This window comes from Seriola aureovittata, chromosome 20 (genome assembly GCF_021018895.1).
Source record: "Seriola aureovittata isolate HTS-2021-v1 ecotype China chromosome 20, ASM2101889v1, whole genome shotgun sequence".
NCBI classification, from domain to species: Eukaryota; Metazoa; Chordata; class Actinopteri; order Carangiformes; family Carangidae; genus Seriola; species Seriola aureovittata.
In genome coordinates, this window is record NC_079383.1 from 16,745,452 (window position 1) to 16,767,720 (window position 22,269).

A 22,269-nucleotide genomic window follows, 5' to 3' on the forward strand; every position below is an offset into this window, starting at 1 on the left:
GTGACACAGGAAACAAAAACACTTCACTTTAAAGATATAACACCTTCTGCGGGCACCAATAAGTGAAGGTTGGAGTAAAAACAGATACTGGTGGTGTGCACTGTGAGATGAATAATAACAATAATAATATTGTAAAGCACAGTTGTAATAATATGAAACATGTCTAATGCGAAAAATGATCATTTCAGACAAATAAACACTTAAAAAAAGGCTGTTATATCTGGCCCTTAAATCCAGGCAGATGGAATAAAAACAGTTTACTCGTTCAGTGATGCAGGAAAAGGTTGGCAACAGGCAGCTGAGTCCAGATGGTTGTCTAGTAGCAGGAAACGCGTCCAAAAAGGCAAATTAATGCAGACAAAAAAAAAAAAAAGAAAAAGCAAAAGAGAAAAAAAAGTGTGGAAGGCCACGGCTAGGAGGATGGTTCGATAAACAATCTGACAAAGAGGAGGCGGACACGTGCAGGTGTACTGTACATGCGAGGGGTTATTGAGGAATAAGAAGCAGGTGCGCAGGTGGGTGTTGGGATCAGGTGACTGGAACTGGCGAGAACACCGAGGTCAACCGCTGTCGAAGGGGATCTGGGAGGAGAGCGCGGCGACAGGTGAGTTACAGAAAAGAAAAACCACTCTTCTCGTACAGTTCTGTGTGTAGCTTCTTTGTGCTACTCGCAGAGGAAATCCTGCTCGCTTCAGGAAGTGTTGCTCCACTGCTCTGAGTGCTACAACACTCATTTTAAATACCATCAATCACAAGAGAGGTGTCCTGAAAGTGGGAGGTGAACACTTTTGTCTTGATATTCTCTGTTTACTCCCTTATATAAAACTTCACTTGATAATCTCAAGCATGGAGTCACCGTTAGGAAAATCTATGCTGCAAATAACTGATGTGATATTTGATTCAATGGACTATCTGTCCCGCTGAATCAACAGCAGTCAGTGTTTTTTTTTTTTTTGCTGGCTTCATTACAGAGGAGGTTTCTGCTTGTTTTGCTTTTTTTTATTAGCACTTAGAACAAAGTGGTGGGCTGATGAGGACGCTATAATCCAATGGAGGACAACACAAGTGACCCCAGAATTACACAAAACTAATCGTGCGCCGACATGTATAAAGCATTAATACGAAGCCCGTGGGGCATACACTTGAACTCAGTTTCAGATTTTTGAGATGCTGCCAAACAGCATTTACATGCGTTTACCCTCCTCTACACCACTAATCGTCGCACCCACCCCCATATGGCGCCCGGCCTGCAGCTAAAGTGTCAGTCCCGTGTGCTGTAACTGTCTAATGTCAGTACCAACAAATCAAGTTAAGTTCCTTCCATGGGCGTGCATGGCAAATGAAAGCAACCCTCTTACCGTTTATTTATTTATTTTATTTATTGTCTCATATCTAAACAGTGTCTGTGTTGATGCTGTGTTTATTGGACATGTTACCACACGAAGTCATGCTTGGGGAAATTATGCAAAATAAGTCCCTGAATTTGTCGGTTGAGCCGCGTTGTTCTTCTGACCTTCTGCTTCTGCAGCACAGCATCGTGTTGCATCGTGTTGCACCGGCTAGTTGTAAAGACATCACTCTCGTTCATCTGCAAAGTCTCTCCATTGCGTCGAAGCTGCGATTTACTGAATCAGTTTGCTCTATTAAAGGGATAGTTCGGCTGATTTGACGTGGGGTTGTGTCATTCATAGCTGGTGTATTACCTGCAGTTCACTATCAGTACAAAATACTAATTAGTGGATTGAAAAGAGTCTTAATCCTTGTCTGACTGTTTAAATACATAGAATTAATCAATGTAAGTTTGTGTGGTCAAAATACATTTTATAAAAAAAGATATGTGCATCTCTGTCTCTGGTCTGAAAACTCACATGAATATACAGCACCGTACTCCTCCATCTAAACTGCATTAGTTTATGCACATTCAGGCAGAGGTTTCCTCGGAGGCCCGCTCCCCCCTCAGTTCTTTAAATCAGTTCATTAATGTCAGATGGATTTTCTGTCTTTGAAATATAGCCAGTGCAAAAAAATATGAAAGCTTAATTATTCAAATACACAGAAATCTGAATTATTCAAAGCCTGGCTGATAAGCTCACCACTGGTCTCATTGTAGATGAATTCACCAGTCAAAATATCTCAATCAACAGTTTTATTGGTTCCAGGAGAGAAACTCGTCGGATGTTGACAGACATGCACAATCTGCAGCAGCTGATTTACAGTGGTGCTGAAAGTTGTATTTTCTTTTTCTTCACTCTGATAATGTGCATTTATCTTGGTTGTGGGCAGCAAACGGACAAAAAAAAAAAAACAACCTTATTTACAGTTTACCTTTTCCGTCTGAACCGTGTTATCACTCTGGGTTGGAGTGTGCTCTGGAAGAAGGACCAGCTCGTCACTGGGTAATTGGTTGTCTCTTTCAGAATGCAATGAGGGACAGCCGCACGGCAGTCTATACTTTTTTTAGGAAATCCCTTTGCAAAGTAAAAGCAATTGTTCCACAGAGCAAACAGAGAAGGTGGTTTAGATCAGATCAATAAACTCTGTTCTGACTTTCCCCTGGTTTAATTAAAGCATCTCTATCCCGCCCCGCCTTGGGCTCTGTGGGATCCTGGTCAGCTGCTGTCAGTCATGTCATGTCAGCTCATTGGGAGGTGATTGAAGCCGACATCCTAGGTGTGCTGCACCAATTGCCCTTTCCAGAAAAATAACCTGCTACCACCGCGCAGGATGAAAGAGGAAGGTTTTTACACAGATCAGATAACTACATCTATTGGCGAGGAGGCCGAGGTCCCTTCGATAGACCTCATCTCCCGTGGGACACCAGGACTCGTTTGACAAAGGTTAATTAGATGGTTTTTCTTTTTTGGTCTTAATTGTCTTGTGAAGAGAATACTTTGACGATTATCAGTCAATTCATCATATAATCCTGCGGCATTTGATGGAAGCTGCTCCTTCTAAAGATTTTAAATCAAATAAAATGCAAACACTCGACAACTACAGCATAAAGATGCGTTATGACAAATTTTCAAAACTGCACAGGAAACTTTAAAATGTATCGGCTTGTGGATGCAAAGAGGAGAAGTTCTGCCAAGAAGTTTCTCACATGAGCAATTTATTTTTGTTGTGTTAAATGTTAAATGTTAAAAGTTCTCTGAGGGGTTTTCTCACAGAGGCGTTTAGTGAGATAAGTTTGGGCTCTCTGGCCTCACAAAGGTTGTTTTCCTCCAGGAAACACTGATCGCTGTGTTGGTCTGTGCTGCACGGTTAACCTGCTGCAGGGTGAGTTAAATCCAGGCAATCAAAATATACGAAAGGATCTTTACTCAACATTGATCATCTGTAAAATGGGGTCACGTTTCTTTTTTATTTAACCAGGTTGTCCCTCTGAACAAATATTTTCATGTGCTCTCATAAAGATTCTTTTGCCTATTTATTTTCAGTGAAACTGCTGCATTATTTCTCCTGTAAACCGCAGGAGAGGTAGATGCTGCACCTGTGACAGGTAATGGCAACACTGTCTCCGAGAAATTACATTCACACAGCTAATTTGCAACAGCAGAGACGTTTGACAGAAACCTAATTGCAGTTGGATTACGTCTTCTGTTTAACGTGATGGGGAAACGTTGGATCTACATATTTGGCAAATCACAAACACCTTAACTAAAGTGCTTTTGTTGTCTAAACCCAACCACAGACCGGACTGTGAACATGAACCTCTGTTAATAAATGTAGCGCTTCATTCATTCATTCATTCATTCACCTGGTGATGCATTTTAAAACTAAAACATAGTGTTGAGGATGTATAGCCTCAAAGTCATATAAGCAAAGGCCTCCAACGACCTGCCCCCGAGGGTATGATAACAGCTGAGTCCTGCATTACATAATCTTGTTGCCCTATCTTGTCATGTGTTTTGTGCTGAAACCTTGTGCCAGGTAGTATTCCAGTCAAGGAGCACTGGTTGGTTTCTGGGGTCTCTGTGCAAAACATAATGAAGCTGCCATCTACACTGCACTGTGTGCGCTGTACTTGATGGGAACTTGGAGGTAACAGGAACCTGATTTGGTGGGGGGGGGGGTTCTGAGTACACAGGGTGACGAGCTGTCACTGGAATAAATGGCTCAGCAAGGTTTTCATTCCTCATCCAGTCTTCAATAAATCCATTAAACCCACTCACTCATAGACAGTTTAAAAAAAAAGGTTAATAGAGCCAGTTGATAAAGAGCTTATTGAGATTACTAAATCAGGATCACCAGTTCATGTAAAACTGGCGTCATCACTGTAAACAGCTTCTCCTGCTCTTTCAGCTCTGAGGAAAATGAACGGAGCGCTGTGCGATCCCAGACTCCGTTATTAAATTTTCCACCAGATTTCAGGCTAAATAAATTGGGTTTTCTGTGTTTTTGAGGTGGTAAATATTTCAGATGGTCCCCTCCCCCCCCACCCCCCCCCCCCCCCACAGCACCACTTGCTCACACCCTCCACTCCCCCCGCTCCATCACTTTGGCGAGGCCAATACGTGTGAAGTCTGCTGTTCAGCAATTTATACCTCTCCCAAAATTCCTCTTTTCCTCTCTGCCCACTCTCCCACAAACCACCACAAGTGAGATATATGATCCGAGACACACGGGGATGCTTTCATATTGTTCTGCTCACAACTACAAACTACAAAATAACATTTGAATAAACCTCTGTTGCCTTATTTGTGAGGGATATTAAAGCATTAATTACTTTTATCTTCCGCTGGTTTTGTTCAGGATGGTTTCAACTTTTATAACACCGACAAAATGACAGAGGTCTCTGGGTCCATTTAATCTTTATATTGCATAACACTAACATCACCAGAGTTGTAGTTACAAGCTTGTCATAAAGCAAGGCTGATATAAATATACATCTTTTGTACTGAGCAGCATATACCCTGCAATTTTCATCCTCTCATCATTTTCAAAGATGTAATCCTAACCCAGCAGCAATTATTTTTGTACTTTGTTGTAAACTGTCTGAGACAGGACTGCCCGCACGTTAGACTTGAGTGAAAGACAAAGCAGTATGAATGATTTAAGTGACAAACAAAAGCATGCATAAAAGGTAGAGACTGCAGGAGCAGATAGATCACCTTCCGGAAATGATGTGGGACAGAACTGAACCCGTCACAGTCAGAAGAGAGAGAGAGAGAGAGAGAGATGCCTGACACCGCTCATCAAAGCGCCGCTCATCAAATGGATTCAACTGACAGAAAGAAAAATCACAAAGAAAACACAAGATCAAAGACTCCCTGATCAGGTTTAAGATATCAAAGATGAGAATTACAGTGCCACTGGAAGATGTGCTGCTGAAACCTGTGTTAAATAACAGACTGAAAATACAAACAAAGGTAAATGTCGCTCAGGCAAGTCAACGTTGCTTGAGTCACAAGTCAGTCTCACGTCGTGAAACACAAATCAAGACTTGAAATTAAATGTAGAACATGAAGTCAAGATAACAACAAGAAAACATCCAATAATGCATCGCAACTATTTTAAATTATAGGCCGAGTTCATTTTTATTAGTGCGAATCAGCACTAAGCACAGCTGCGGGTGATGGTAAAGTCATAGTCTTAAACTAAAATACTGGACAAATTGAAAATTCCCCCTGACATCCGGATATCACTGGAGTCATTGAGCTTCATCTTCTGGGACCACGAATGTCCGAGCAAAGTATCAATCCATCCAGTAGCTGCTGAGATATTTCAGGTCTGGACCAAAGTGGTGGACGCTGCCATCGCAAGAAGTTAAGAAGTTTAAGAAGTCAAGTCTGCAACACAAAACCTCATCTTTATTTATACAACAATTTGCAAAGACTCTAACTAGATTGAACCCCGGAACAAACTCAACTTCTCTATTGTTATGTGTATTTTCCATTTTGTCTTATTAGCTTGTTTTGATTGATGTTTTTATATTGTTTCCCACCTCATGCATAATATTCAGTTGGAACATGGAGGTGGTCTTAATGGGATTTTGCCTAATAAATGATAAATGATCAAATCTAATACTCCTTGTGCTCTGCTCTTTTTATGCTCTGCTCTCACGAGACATCTTGACTGAGACTCGTACTAATCGACACTTTGTCAGTGTAAATGATGAATGATGCTTTATTATGCTGCATTGACTTTTTATTCTTTAACCTTTTTTCTAATTTGCCATTTTGTTTTTTTCAATTTATTTTCATAAATGAACGGTGAAAAAAAAAAAAAACTCCTGCAACTCAGTGATTTTTATTCTAGTAAATCTCTTGAGGTTTTCAATTTCACACACACACACACACACACACACACACACACACACACACACACACACACACACACACACACTTGCTGTCAAGTTTCAAGACAGCACTCACACAAGCAGATTTGATGATGGTCGTAAGATTTCTCCTAGGATGTTGTATAAAACCAGCATGGTAGCTGTGAAAATCTCATTACAGTCGATTATTCTCCTCTTCCTTTTCTTTTATTGCTCACACTAAACCAAGAGCGGTAAAATCAGTGAGTGGATACAATAGTTTGAACAGTCTGACACTAAAGTCCCCCCCCCACCAGCTGCAGCAGTATTTTTAGACAGTGTGTACTTGGTCCTTGCAGGTGTACAGTAAAACAGATTTGACAGGCGTCAGATCAGATGTGCTCTGACAGTTTCTCAGGCTCTCCCAGGTGTGCTGGGATGCATCGCTGCGAGGTTTGGTTTGTCACTCACTTGCTTCTGCGTTGAGGGGATTGCTGACAGTGATGAAGGTACATCAGCAGAGACGGATACATATCTGCGATGAAACAGAGAGCAGCACGTTTAGAGACACAGTCACCTGCGCGTCTGTTCATTTCAGGATAAACTCATTAAAACTAGACAACCTGTGTGGCCTTAACTCAAATGCAAATAGTTTGAAAGTTGCCATTCAGAGTCAAAATGTAAGAATAATAGAGAAAGGAATAAGATTTGTCACTAGAAATCACTAACTAGTATTGTTATGGTCTGTATACGAAGCAGTGCTATAATGCATATTTTCTGAAATTCCCTCATCTTCTTGCACTGCGTTGTATTTGCTTTTCATTTTCCTGTCTGGATTATTGCACAGAAGCTACCATATGTGTTTCCAGGTGATAAAATTACCATAAAATTAAGATAAGCCGGCACAGAGAGACTGTAATGGGGTGAAGGAGGCAGTGGTCGTCCATATTCATGCCTCATTCATGATTATGGCTCCAGGATGGATTGAACCAACAAGATACAAAATTGCACCAAAAGTCATAATTTAAAAAAAATTGTTTGTGTGTGTACATTCAATCATAATATATAAATACCTACATTCTGATAGGATGAGAGATCACTGAGTATGGAGTTTCATTTGCCAAACTGGCATCACAGTCAACACGGTTAATGTGCCTGCTATTTTCAGTGGTTTGATTGCAGCAGGCACATATTTTTGGACGTGATTGTGGCATTTCCCTGGGCAAAGTGTCTCAGCTTTAGTCACACTGTGCATGTTGTAAACATGGGAAAAGACTTTGAAACAGGCACTCTGTGGGCAGAGATCTTGCTTTCTTTGATTCATAAATACAGACATTTGTTTGTTTAATCTTAATTTCTATCTACTTTACTTGCTTAAAGCTCATGCTAATTAAAAATCAAGTTACAGAACCATCAAAGTTCTGTAACTTGATGTAACTTGAACCATCAAAAAACAGCTTGTCAGGTTATGTAGCTTTAAGGGCCCAAATGCAGACCACCCAAAGTAGGTGAAAAGGTGATTTATTAAATGAGGAAAAAACAGAGACTTACAAAAACTGTGAAAATGCTCAGAACTCAAAATCCATTTTCATAGGAAAACAGGGGAACACTGGAACAAAAGAGGAATACAATCGAAATTTCCAAATGACTCAAAGAACAGGCGCAGAGATTCTTGGGAAACAGGAGTATCACAGTGAGACAGGATGAACTGACAAAGACAAAGGGGAGCACAGAGACTAAATAGACACAAGGGAGGCATGTGGTGACAGAACACAGGTGAAACACATTAGGGTGCTGCAGACAATCAACAATGAGGGAAACGGGACAAAGACAGGAAGTACAATAACCACAAGACACACAATGGTAAGTAATACAAAAATAAAACAGGAAATGAAACAAATGTCCCAACATAAAAGTCAGAAAGCTCAAACATAAATTGTCCGTTATGCAAACTGTTACATATCTTATCAAATGGCAAACTTTTAGTAATAGACAGACAGGCTCCTGCGGTGATGCACTTTATAGACATGGGTCATAACATATTTCATGTTCATTTGATTGCTTTGAAAATAGCTAATTGGACCGAGACAGGGTTCGTAACCCTCTTAACCTCCATTGCAACAAAAAGCAAAACTGTTTCAAGTATCTATTTGAGCCAATTCGTTTGACTGCCCTCAGCATTTATTTCTTGAGCTCATCTCCAGCTCTGACTCATCTGTAGGTCATTGATTCCCCTTAAATGACTTCAGCGTGCACAAAACTGCCCAGGCTCTCACTCACTGCTCAATCAGAGGGCGATTCAAGTGAGCAGAGACTGAGCAGATTGAGGATTCAGAGAGCAAAAAAGAGATCTCACATCAGTGGCTGCTACCGTATGAGGTCAGTGCTACCTTTCATTAACCTCTGTAAATAATGTTAACAAAAGGTCCTAAAACCTGTTATCCCAGCTCAAAGACAACATTTGATTTGGACAATCATGTTCAGCTTGAACCAGGGGAGAAGCCCTTTGGCTATAATCTTGTCATAATCAGGTATCCATAACACAAAAATGTGCTTGTGACCTAAGCAATCATCAGCATATGTTTTAACTTTTCTTGTCTTAAAAATCCTGCAATCACTAAGTGAACTTCCATCCACCTGTGTTTATATGCATTTTCAATTTGTGCATAAAGAACCATGAATTACAAAAAAAAGAAAAGTTTGAATAATAGAAAAAACCGTGAGGTGTATTGTTGTATTGGTAAAGGCTACATGCTACCAAAAGCAATGGAAACAACTGTAGTGAATAATTAATTATGTACATGTAATGTCATCCTTCTAGAGAATTAGCAACATCAGTTCCCAGATGGCTGGTAAAGGTGTACCGCAGGGATCAATATTAGGCCCTCTGCTATTTACTTTAAACAAGGGCAACATAACTTTTCCATACTCTTAATGGAAATCTAATAGATAAACTACAGCATTATAAATACTGATTTGGGGCATCACGTAGCGCAGTGGGTTACGCAGGCGCCCCATATATAGAGGCTACAGTCCTCGCTGCAGCTGGCCCCCGGTTTGACTCCTGCTTCGGACGGCCCTTTCCTGCGTGTCATTCCCCCTCTCTCTGCCTCCCCATTTCCTGTCTTCTACTGTCCTGTCCATTAAAGGCACAAAAAGCCCCAAAAATTCTTTAAAAAAATAAATACTGATTTAGTTAATTAGCAGATTGTCCTACAAAACACAAAAAGTTGAACAAGCTAAACATTCATGTTGGATTTTTATACATGACCGGAAGTTGTTTCTCATTTCAAAACAGAAAAAACATTATTCAATGTATTGTTAATACTGGATTATGGAGATATCCTGCTCATACTGCTTAAACTACTGGATGCCATTTCCCACAGTGCCATTTCATTCATTACTCACGACAACTATCACACTCATCACTGTGAATTATATGAATAATTTGGATGGTCAATAGTGACTTCTAAAAGGCTTCAGGATACCCATGTTTTCATTTATAAGGTAATAAATATCTATAAGAACCTTCCTCCTTACATTTGAATTGATCTTGAATTCATACAGCAAATAATTTAGTAATTAACCATAAACATGAAATTTAATTCATTATGTACTTGAGGTTCTACATCCAAAATAATTAAGTCATGCTTCAAGTAATAAACAGCCCATTTCTGCAATTACAATCAAAAAAAGACCTTTTACACTGAATATGAATCACTGTGACTCACCATGAGGATAAAAACAACAAATAACTCAACAAACGTGACACTGGACTTCTGCATGCAAAAAAATTACGAAAGCAGATTTTGCATCCATAAATAGATTGCCCTTTTTTTCTTCTGAGCAGCTGTGAAGTTATCCTGTAAGCCACATTACTGGCTCATCATAAAACAGGGGACCACAACATCTTTTTCCACTCCACCAACTACAACCAGCCAAACTCGTCTTTACCTCTCTTTGCAGCGAATTTACTTCTTCAGCCTCGTGAGGAAAACTGGTTCACTGGTTCTTTGAGGAGCTAAAATTTACAAATAATTTGTCCATTTGTTCTATTTTTGGAAGCAAACTATTATCTGCTAATCAAAGGGGGTTTGCAGATTCAGCATAGAGCTAAAGAGGGAAGAAATAAAAATACTTTCATCTAAATTATATATTTATAAAAGCTCCATTTGGATCATTAGAGACATTCTTTGCTGTTGTGATGTAGAGGTGATGGGCCGTCAAGGAGTAAATGACCCGCTGCATATGTGTGGGCGTGTATCTGCCACCCAGAGTCCTCCTGCTCCTTTTGTCATAAACAAACTGCTGAAAATAAAAAGGAAAAATGTCACTGGTGTTAGCTGTGAATTACCTACTGGGTTGTGGGCGCTCGCGATGATGCAATGAGGCAGCTCTCCAGGCAGCAGGATAAAGGATCACACAGTATTGGAGTGCAGGAAGGATTGTGTTTGCTTCCAGAACAGTAGAAGGGAATGGATGGAAAGGAATCAGAGAGGTATCCTACAAAGCCAAAACACAATACTTGGTCACAATTGAGTTATCTGACATCAGTTTTACCATATAGATATAGTTGCCTGTATCAGCAGGAAGCCATCACTGTCTCCGTCCAATTATTTTTGGAGGAACATATTCCATTTCGCCCAACCTTGATTTTATTCCTGAGAGATCTCTAATTAGTTGCTGTATTTTTTCCACATTGCTGTCTACAGGAGACGAGTTAAGCCTTGAAACTCGGTAATAGAGGAGGCAGAACATTAAACCTTAACAGGCTTCCAGACAAATCTTAAAGGCAGTGAGGAGCCACCTGACTGGCTGTGCTGAAAAACACCAAGACGTATGGTGTCACTATAGATCTCTGCAGGATGTATGAGCACTCAGAGACAGAGGAGGTGGATGGATGCCTTCAGTTTATCATGACAACTGAATGACATATCAGCTATATAAGTCAGATGCCAAAAGAAACCTGAGGGGGGGGTCCAACAAATGATTTCAGTTTCCCTGGTGACTGAAGAAAAATAGTTTGTTACGTGTTTGCCTTCAGACTTCAGACTGTGGACACTGTTGCTGGTGAGCAGTGAATGAGGTGTGAATATGAAGTACCTCCATCCTCGTCGCTCCATTACCTGCTCTCTGTGCTTCTCATTACTGCCTCTTTCCCCTGGGAGTTCAGGACTCACATGCACTCTGACTGCAGGGCTATTGTGTTGGATTACATTATGCTACAGTCAGGTGCTCCTGTTATTGTTCCCCCTGAGTGTATATACACGTAAAGAGCACTTCAAATTACTCAAACAATAGAAAAGCAATGGGCAGAGTCTTATTCTGCTTTTGTGGAAACAATAAAGAATAAAAAAAAAATGAAATAATTATTAGAAAACAAAACGATTCAAATTAGTTCTACCTCGACCAAATATAACAGAAAGATTATAACTTCTTTTCTGCACAATGAATACTTTTACTTTGATAGGCTACATTAAGTACATTTGCAAAACTGTTCAATAATCTCATAAGGGTGTAATGTTTGGGTGTCCATATACTTTTGGCGACATATCTTATTAAGATAGAAAAACGTACAGTATGCAGTGCACACACAGATGTGATGGAGCTTGGAAGCATTACTCACCATGCCCGCAGAAAGAGCACACGTTGTACAGGAAGACGTCAGGAAACATACATTTTTAATTCAAGTTCTGAATGAAAAAAAATAAAAGTTTAATGCTCTACCACAAATCCTAGAAAGGTAATATTCATCATCATGATTCCACCTCCCTGCTGCAAGGAAATCATATATGGATGATGTTCACTGTGAGTGCCTGTCACAGCGTATTGCCTTCCACAACGTACTGCACGCAAACAACTCTTTGAAAATGACAGCTCCGACCAAAACTTTAGACATCTACGAAGCTGGGCCGGGAGGAAAACAAATTATGACACTTGTGAAGTCGTCATTCTGTTAAAATGAAAGTGTCAGAGTTAAGCTGAATGAAGACGCCCTTTTTGTCAGGCTGTATGCAGTCGGAGGTCTTTCTGCTCCTTATGTTTCTCTTGGCTGCTCGCTCCTGCAGGCGGTACAATCCTTATAGTCGCCTGCAGATGGTTAAAGTTGAGGCGAACCAATTTCCTCCAGTGTAAAGCTTTGCTGCGAGGTAAATTGGAAATTAGCTGCAAGTCATTGGCAGTGGTGGGAAACTGCTTCTATATGTGCATTGAAGTTTAAATTGGAAAAAAAGTGACTGCCGTAATTGATAAACCATTATGATGAGCTCATTCTTGAAATCATTTTAAATAAGGCTCGTATAGATCCTCTGATGAATGCAATTTCAATATAAGGTTGGTTTGACTGTTTTACATGCAGAGAAAGGGTTAGATCAGAGAGCAGATGTAAAACACAGCAGGGCCTCAGAGTGACAGCATCAAAAACACTTTACTTTAACTCCTCTATTTTGCATTTATAAGTAAAAACACTTCATAAAAGATAACATCAACATCATGAGTAGATAACCTCCTGTTTCCAGTCTTTATGCTAAGCTAAGCTAGCCATCTCCTGCCTGTAGCTTCATATTTGTATCACACAGGCGTGAGAGTGGTATAAGGATATAAGAATAAATGTATTTCCCAAACTGCTTACACACGAGCACAATTCATTCAAAAGCCACTTGATAAATGTGTCCAAACCTCATGAAGACATTTTGACCTCAGATACGCCAATAGCAGTTTGACAAAAAAAAAAAAATTCACTCAAGGTCCATTTATGATGGGAGTTACCTGAGGACACTTCCAGGAATCCTCACTCTCCAAAACTCATGCTGTGCCCTGTCGAGCCCTGCAGCGTTCTGCAGGCCTCTTCTGTGTCACCCTCTCACTCCGATATGCAACAGTCCAACACGTCCAACCGAGCCGTGGAGCTTTGCAACAAAGGCATTTAATCAACCAGATAAAAAAGAAGAAGAGTCATTATAGTGGAAACCTCTGTGGCTCTGAGATAAACTCAAGAGAAAGCCTCTCAAGTCGCAGCTCTACTTTAAATTACAGAGCGAAAAAGAGTGAAATACAATGACTTTTGAGGCTCAACTCATTAAAAGATTTTTACTCACTGCCATAGTAGGAATAATGGCTTGTAAAGAATCAAGCTCCAGACTGGGAAAGCGGGAACAATAATGACCAGAGTCAATGTAACTGCACATTTTGTACGTTCCACTCTGCTGGGAACTGCCTCAGCAGACAGCTGGATGGGTGATTTACTGAATGTGTTTTGGAAAGCTGGATTTTTTTCTGTAGAGGGCTGCAAGCTCTGAAACTGAAACCATATCGAATTTAGAAATGATACACCTACATTAAAGGTGGATTTGCTGACAGTTTATAGGTGCTTAAACCCATGAGAAAAGATTGAAAGATTCACACGTGTGCTTATATGTTGCGGCTATAGATCACAGTAACTGTTACCCCACCAGAGAGCAGGGTCCATTAAAAAGGCAATTCCTCTCAAAGATTACTACAGCTACAAGACGTGTGATATATTATGAGGCTCGGACCTGGAGACTTCTCTATACTAAATTTGTTTTATAGCTGTTTCACACATACATAGTGAAAGGGGATGGATATTCCTCCTCTGCTGCAATCACCATTTAGCATATTTCCGATGTCATATTTGCAGCTTCAGCTGCACCGCATAATTTCATTCCACAATATGTGCAGTGCACTGACACTGAGCAAGAATAAGAAAATGTATTCAGTTTGATTAGCTTTCCACCACTGCGTGTGTTTGGGAGATAGTATATACGTGACTGTGCTGCACTGAGATGTATAAGTTCTGTTTTGGTGCGATTATCCAGCGCTAGAATATTTAAGGACACGTTCATGAAAGGCCAGCTGCCTCCTAACTACAAACAAACAGCATCTAAAATAAATTCAAGCCTTTTAGTTGGTGTTCAGGTTTACTGCCATCCTCACTGACACTGTTGAAAACACTCACACTGTTGATCAAATACACACAGATTGCACATGACTGGTTACGTAAGGCTGAGTCCGATATTTTGGACTCAATATATTCAACATTTGGCAGTAAACAAAGTCGTGCATTCAAAATCCAACTTAAGAACAGAAAAAAAAGTAAAAATGTAAGCACTGGTTCTGCAGAAGAGAGGTCTATGTGACTGATTGTCATGACTAGTTCACAGCAGTAGTACTTTTCTGTTGTAGCATCTCAAGGTGGAGCTAGTTTTATCTCAGCTACTTTATTTACACTTGGGTTTTGTTGGGTTTTTCTCAGGGGTCGAGCTCCTCCGGAGGCTCACAGGATAAATCTGAGGGGCTGTGAGATGTGTAATGGAGCCGGGAAAAAATATATAATTGGAACATTAAAATAATAATGTTACTAATTATAATAATCAGAAATATTTTGGGGAAAACGTTTTAATCAAGTTTCAGCTCTCCTAACTGAATCAACTCTTTTCTTTTTATTATTATTATTTATTTATCTTTTTTTTTTTTGGGGGGGGGGGGTCCGAGGCCTATAGCATTTTTACATGGTTCACCGCTGCCCTCTGGTGGACACAGGTGGTACTGTGGCTCCTGTGCGCTTCAGGAAAGAAGGTGAAGGTGCAGATGCGGGGATTGGGGTCTCCAGATGTTTGATTGAATTATTTAAAGCTTCTGCGCATCAACGTTTAGAGGGAACGCGTCATTTCATGTATTTACCTTGTAACATTGACAAAATTCCTATATTCAGTTTTATGAATGACTCGTGGTGGGGTTCGAGGGGGACAAAAATATATTTAATATAATACATTTCCTCATAATTTGCCTCAGTAGAAACGATCCAAACACCGTAAAGTCTGTTGAAACACACAACAGCAGCAGCTTCTCTCCAAACAGATCAATAATCAATTACCATAATCTCAGTATTATCTGTGCCATGCACTCTGCTGCCAGCCTCAGTCTGTCCTGTAAGGAGCTGCGTGTTACAGCGCAGCGCACATTGTGTTCCGGCCGCTAATGCATGGGCGCAGAAACATCTTTTCACACTTGCAGGAAACGCATGCGCGGAGAGGAAACCGACTGGTTTGTGTCAAGTCGAGGCAGACGGATGTGATCGAGCCAAAAAAAAAAAAAAAAAAAAAAAAAATCACCTGTATTCTGGCATTCATGGTGACACAGTGAGTACGCCTTTATATCTGATTCTTTACTGAACGGCGCAGGCCTCTTGAAATCATCATACAACCTGGTGTTTGCGCATCTTTTTCTCTTTTTTTTTTTTGGAGAATGAGGCGGATAATTTCAGGATCCAGTGAAGCCGGAGCATCTTTATCTGGATATTCCAGCCACCAGAAACATTAGGATTCACATCGGACAGTTCGCGTTGCATATTGTGATCTGCATTAAAAGGAGAAGATGGTTGATCAAACCAGTGTAGCCTGAACATTTGCAGATCTGCTGTTTTTCTTCTTTTTTTTTGTGACAGAATAAAAATCATCTGACTGCACTGTAAATTATCAGCTTTCCCGATCGCATAATGTCATTATGTTTCTATAAATGGCTGCACGCTGCTTGCTTTAGGGTAATTGCATTTCTTGAATCGACCATCATGTGTGTGCGCGCGCGTGTGTGCATGTGTGTGCATGTGTGTGTGTGTGTGTAGAGGATGCGACTGATGGATGCGATTGCTGCGGTCCAAGAGTAACGCCTTGTCGCTATCATCGCTGCTCATCCCTCATAGACAGAGAAAGGAGGAGGAGGAGGAGGAGGAGGAGGAGGAGGAGGAGGAGGAGGAGGAGGGTTGTTGCTCATCACAGTTTGGTTTTGTTACATTCAGCGTGATCCAACAAACCGGTAGGACATTTGCCATTGGTTTTCTGAGCCGCTTGCATTGAGATTTCAGAACCTTAAACGCACGACACTTTGTTTCTTGATAAAAAAAAAAAGAAAAGAAAGAAAAAGACAAAAACAGAAAGAAGAAATGTCGTGTGTTGAGGCTGCATTGCACAGAAGTTGACCCCCACGCGTCATGGTCGTGCATTCCGCAAGATCTCGCTTCAGATAGTGTTTTTTTTTTTCAAGCAAATAGTCAGTAGAAATTTGCAGGATTTCAGGAAGAGATTGATGAAGGTTTTATTGCTGAATTCAGGTTGAATTCTTTTCTTTTTTTTTTCCTCGGGAAGATGCAGGCCTCCTGTCAGATCTTCAAGCTCGTGTGATTTCTTGGACTGTGATGTGTGTGTGTATGTGAGATGCTCCAGCTTAATGCGGTAATAATCTTCCGAGTGGAACCTCCTTCCTCCCCACGGCTCTCTCTCTCTCTCTCTCTCTCTCTCACCGTGGTCTCCCCGTCTTTCTCTTCCTTGCAGTCCATGGGCTCAGAGCGGGTGGAGATGCGTAAGAGACAGATGCAGGTTCATCAGGAAGCAGCTGCCAGTGTCCTCCAAGCGCGCCACAGAATGGGAAACACCCCCACCACCAACGCCTCAAACGCCTGCTGCTTCTGCTGGTGCTGCTGCTGTAGCTGCTCCTGGTAATCACACTCCACTGCTTCCCACACACGCAGGGCTGGAGATGGGAGAGATGTGGTCCAAGGCACAGGGGGGGTGGGAGGATGGGGGGGGAGGGGGACACTAAGGGCCCATTAACTGTGTGTTCTGTGTATAGCCTAGTAAATATATGTCTTCCTCCGCACAGTGATTTACTGAGTGATTAATGGACACATTCTAGGTTGATATGATGCTTTTCACCCTCCCATCCACCAGCGTGTCTGTCAATTGCTGCCAACACTAAACTTAGAGAGTAAGTATTACCCTGCTCACAACATCTCCAGGAAGTATGAATACCGCAGTTGCTGTATCTGTTTCCTATAGGGAGGGGTGCAAGTCCAGAGTAGAACTGAAACAAGTAGGTGATTAATCGACTAGTCGCTGTACAGGACATTGTAAATTAAATATCTTTGGCTTTTATTTTGCTGACATTTTATGAATCCACAGTCCACACACTTTATATTGTAGTGTTCAATGTTACATCATTGGAGATTTTTCTATTTAATGCAGCATGAAATATAAAATAGGCCTACAGAATAAAATATAATAGCGAGAATATACCTAGAATATGACTAGATTGGAAATGTAACCACAAACACGCAGGTTTTGACATCTCTAACATGACAGATATCAGGTCATTTTTCATCATACACTTAATTCTATAAAACAGATTATGCATAATAATGTCAGTTGTGCTGGTGTGAAATCTATTTTGTCATGTTTATATAATATAAAAATTTTAAACCCACCTCGCCTTTCCTGAGAAAAATACACAGAAAGCTGTTGCAAACATTTTTTGTTTTTTGCATCCATTTCCTTTCACGTGTGCTAAACTATTTTGCTTGTACATTTCAATGGTTTTAAAAGGAGCGCTCTGTTGTTGTGTTTTACTGTATTAATCAGTTTACTATGGATGTATATACTAGGCTTGGTTTTCTGCAAGTGCATTGCGGCGCGTCAAGTACAGCCAGTTTGCGAATGCAGTGTAGCAGACTTTTGAATCTTGCACACACGGCTTGGAAAGACTGCGCCGGTAGATGGAATATTTCTTTCTATTACATATGAAAAATTCCACCACAGTTGAAGTGCACAGAACAACACACCAGGTGTTTGAAAATGCCAGGAATCCTTCAGCAGTCATTTGGTTATGGATATTTGGTTATCTATGTGACACAGATATGTAACCTGTCTGTCCGTAAAGCGCTTCATAAGGCCGACGGAAAATCACACATAAATTACTTGGAACTTTCTAACGTCACCTGTAAAATATGAAGATGTCCCTCTTCTTGGTCTCATTCGGGAGCTCAAAAAGAGGATGCAACTTTTGGCTCCATCCTTTCAGCCATTCAACACCGCTGCAGCTCGCGCCGTGATCCCACAAAAACAGATCCACATTGGTCCCGTGACCCACGTTGGATCTCATTGGATGGAGGCCACGGGGGGATTTAATCTGTTTTGGAATTATCAACAGTTTACTTGAGCTTTCCTCCGAGCACAGCCAACCTGCCGTGTGCAGAACATGGCCGTGTTAATTCACTCCACTGGGGATGAGTAATAGGTTTTGTCTCTACATCTATATCAATTCCATCTAATTGTTGCACAGCTACAACAGCCACATTCCCAGATGGGATGGCTCACAGTGGACTCTCACCTGAACCAATTAGTCTACGGCCAGCTGCTACATCAGGTGTTGGAAACATTTTAATTACGCACTGTGATCCCCACAGGATGAGGTGGACTTTTGACACACTTTACTAAATACGCAAACGTTCCCACTGGATCGTGTTGGATCTACTGAAGTTGTTCTGTTGATTCGAAATGTGGAACGAACAACAGCCTCTGCTAGGCCGTAATATAGAAAAATCAATGCATGTGATAGGTTTTTGTTGTTATTGATGCTACGTAACACAAGGAATAAACTTAAAACTTTAAATACATTTTGTAAGGATGTTAGAATATGGTACATGTCCAAAAGTATGTGGACAACCCTGCCTGCATGCTGCTTTGATGGTTTGAGCAAAGCTGTTTGGTTCCAGTTAAAAGGAAACTTTAAGTGACAGATTAAAAATGAGGCGTTATCTAGTGGATTTATGGTCTTAATGTGGACATATGTTATGAGTAGTTCAACCAAAGATGAGTTTTCCCTTTTTTTTTACAAAGGTTCTGAAAAAATAAACATCTATTTGTGTAACATAAATACATATTTAGCTTTTTTTTTATTATCTCAATCTATTATCTATTTATTTCCATCTATTTATCTTTTATTTTAGTGACAAAAATAGAAAATATTCAAGAGCTATTTAAAATGACCTGTTACAATGTGCTGGTGGGAAAATCAGACCTGGTTGACAAATGACTTTAAAATAGCCACATGATCAAAGCAAAGCAGCTGTCATTGTGTTTTTCTCTTCCAGTCTGACTGTTAGGAGTGAGGACGAGACAATTCAGAGATCCACTTTTGAACACAGGACAGAGGGAATAACTAACTGTGAAGAAAGGTAAAAACGGATAAACACAGTAAATCCTCAATGGAGCTTTTCAACAAAACTCCAGATTTCATGATGTGCAGTGTGGAGTCATCAGGAGAATCAAATAACAATCAACCTTTGTCTTTAAGCCCGAAGCCTAGTCTGGAAGACGCCCGCTCCTGGACGATGTCGTTTGAGAAGGTGATGAAAAGCGCGGCGGGTCGCGGCTGCTTCAGGCAGTTCCTGCGGACAGAGTTCAGTGAGGAGAACATGATGTTCTGGCTCGCCTGCGAGGAACTCAAAAAGGAGACCAACAAGACTGTGGTGGAGGAGAAAGTCCGTCAAATATACGAGGACTTCATCTCAATCCTTTCCCCTAAAGAGGTGAGCCACTAAGGTTATAGTTGCTATGATTATAGTGCTGATGGTTAATTAGTCAATTGTCAGAAAATTAAACATTAACTTAAGTATCAAACTATAATCGATTAATCGTTAGGATTATTTATCAAGGAAAAAAGCCAAATCTCCCCTGGAGTCACTTTCTTGAAGTCTTTCTGCTTTTCTGTGTCATATTACTGCATATTGAATATGGATATTAAATATTTGGACTATTGGTTAGACAGATTAAGCAATTATAAAGACTTAACTCAAGTTTTGGGATAATATGATGGCCATTCTCACATTGTCTGACAACAGACTAAACCATTTTTATAGTCAGCAGATTAATGGATCATGAAACTGGTCATTTATGGATGCAACTAATGATTATTTTAATGGTCAATTTATCTGAAGATTATTTTCTCGATTAATCACTTTTTCTTTTTGTAAAGTACAAAAACTCCAATTATAATTTCTCAGAACACACTGAGACGTACAAAGTATGAAGCTAGAGACAGTTGGTTAGCTTAGCCTAGCATTAAGACTGTTAACAGGGGAGACTTCTTTAGTTTGTTACAAGAGAAAACATGTTCACTGGCGAGTCTTTGAGGTGCTGTCAGGATATTTTTGAACTTCCTACAGCCGGCTAACAGTCTCTTTTAACACAGATGTGAGAGTGGGGTCAATTATCATCAAATTCAAGGCAAGAAAATGAGAACGCACATTTCCAAAAATGTCAAACTATTTCTTCAGCTGTCACACAAAATGACAACAGGAGCAAATCCTCACAAACAGCAGTAAGCGTTTAGCATTGTTGCTGACAGTTACAGACAGACCACACATTAAGGTCTGTTTTTCTTTTTAACAGAATCACATATATTGTTGTTGGTGTATGATGTTAATACTTGTAGGTGTTTTTCCCAACAACACAACAAAAAACTGCTCTAAACTAGTTTTTATGCATCTTTTTGGAGTGAAATAGTTCAGTTAAAGTCTGTGGCCACTGAACCATAATGAAACAGTCAAGACTTTGAGGTATATTGTGTTCGGGGCGACAGTGGAAAGAGGTCATCTGTGGTCAGTGGCAACAGGACCTTTAATAGTCTTTTAAATTAAGTTTTTGCATTTTCTGTCAATCAGCTAACTGATCAATTAACTGGTCATTTTGGGTCTATATGATGCGTTTAATTGACCACCACTCCTTTGTCTCATCTTCTCCAGGTCAGTCTGGATTCTCGCGTTCGGGACGTGATAAACCGCAACATGCTGGAGCCGACCTCGCACACATTCGACGACGCTCAGCAACAGATCTACACGCTGATGCAGAGAGACTCGTACCCCCGCTTCATAAACTCAACCGCGTACACAGATCTGCTGAAGAGCCTGGAGGAGCCTCCCCCTGAGCCATAGACTCTCCACTGCCACACACTTAGCTTTTCAATATGGCGCATGCGTCCCACCCGAAGGAGTTTTGTGTTCCTCTTGGAGTCCTGCTATTTAGAGAGACAGACAGGAAAATGAACACTACTTAAAACCGGTCTTTATCCAGCTGTAACTGCTGTTTATTTACCCATGATTAGCTTACCAAAATCCTTGGAGCAAGCAAGAACAAATGCTAGGTCCAGCATCAGTTACTTGTTCGAAAAACATATCTATATTTTTATATATTCCCAAACGCTTGACATTGCACTTTTCTACCTTGTTTAATGAGGGAAAGCATGTATCTGTGAGCACTGCATCTGTATTTAGGTATATTGTGAGCCTTAATGCATATCCAGTCCTTGTAGAAACTAGTAGTTATTTAGCGGTAACTTAAGAAGAAGGAAAGTGCCTTGGAATAAGATCTTCTACACTAGCACCTTTGGTCTAACATGAATGGTGCGACAACGACTTCATATGTTGGTGCTTTCAGCTCTTCTCAAAGATAAACGTTTTTACATCTCAATGAGCTGATACCCGGAAATAGATCTTGTCTGTGTTTCAATACTGTGATATTAGTCATACTATATTTAATTTAAACTAAACAGGGAAAAATAAACTGAATACATGACCATGACCACTGATATATTTGTGTATTTAAAAAGGAATTTGTGTGAAATAGCTGAATTCTCACAGATTAAATAAAGCACAATCGTATGTTGTTTTTGCTGTTGTGTGTCGTGAACATTAACAAAATATTCTATTCTTTCTTAAGGTAAAACACATTATTTGACAGGTTTCCTACATGGATTGCATATTAAGCTGCCTTTAATATTATACCTTTATTGTCATCTCTGCATATGTGCTCTGTTTTCAAGTCATTTATGTTGATTAGCTAATGTAATATCCTACAAATAAGGTTGTTATTTGTTTTGATTTGTTGTTTTGTGATGTCAAAAACACTGAAAAATACCCACCACACATTACAAAAAGCTGAAGTTAATGTCTAAGTTGGTAGTTTGGTTCAACGACAAATCCAAGACCCCAAAAATATTCAATTTACAATAATTTAAAACATAGAAAATCAGGAAATCCTTATATCTAAGACCCTACAAGCGACAAATGTTTGGTGTTTTTTCCTTGATAAATGCCTTCATTAACTGCACTGATTAATTGACTTATAAACTCATTTCAGTACTACTACAAATAGACATTAATTAAA

General features: G+C 40.2%; 1 protein-coding gene across 5 annotated transcripts; it reads left to right on the forward strand.

The window, feature by feature from the left end:
* The first annotated feature begins 472 nt into the window (after positions 1 to 472).
* LOC130161167 (regulator of G-protein signaling 20) lies at positions 473 to 21,768 on the forward strand. Of its 5 annotated transcripts, none has more exons than XM_056364215.1 (5): positions 473 to 604; positions 16,603 to 16,766; positions 19,197 to 19,280; positions 19,400 to 19,634; positions 20,850 to 21,768. In XM_056364215.1, exons 2-5 carry the CDS (start codon positions 16,606 to 16,608, stop codon positions 21,036 to 21,038), a joined length of 669 nt encoding a protein of 222 aa, XP_056220190.1. In that variant the 5' UTR covers positions 473 to 604; positions 16,603 to 16,605; the 3' UTR covers positions 21,039 to 21,768. The 5 variants fall into 5 exon arrangements, with proteins under 5 accessions (XP_056220190.1, XP_056220188.1, XP_056220186.1 ...); XM_056364213.1 differs by lacking the exon at positions 473 to 604 and adding an exon at positions 15,190 to 15,414; XM_056364211.1 differs by lacking the exon at positions 473 to 604 and adding an exon at positions 15,421 to 15,815.
* The last annotated feature ends 501 nt before the right edge of the window (positions 21,769 to 22,269 follow it).

What these genes read in the sequence shown, in the direction of transcription:
- LOC130161167 (XM_056364211.1), top strand. Translation starts at nt 15,771, where the DNA reads ATGTCATTATGTTTCTATAAATGGCTGCACGCTGCTTGCTTTAGG. An exon ending in TGCTGCTGTAGCTGCTCCTG is followed by an intron (nt 16,767 to 19,196) that starts GTAATCACACTC and finishes TTTCTCTTCCAG; the next exon opens with TCTGACTGTTAGGAGTGAGG. An exon ending in CAATCCTTTCCCCTAAAGAG is followed by an intron (nt 19,635 to 20,849) that starts GTGAGCCACTAA and finishes CATCTTCTCCAG; the next exon opens with GTCAGTCTGGATTCTCGCGT.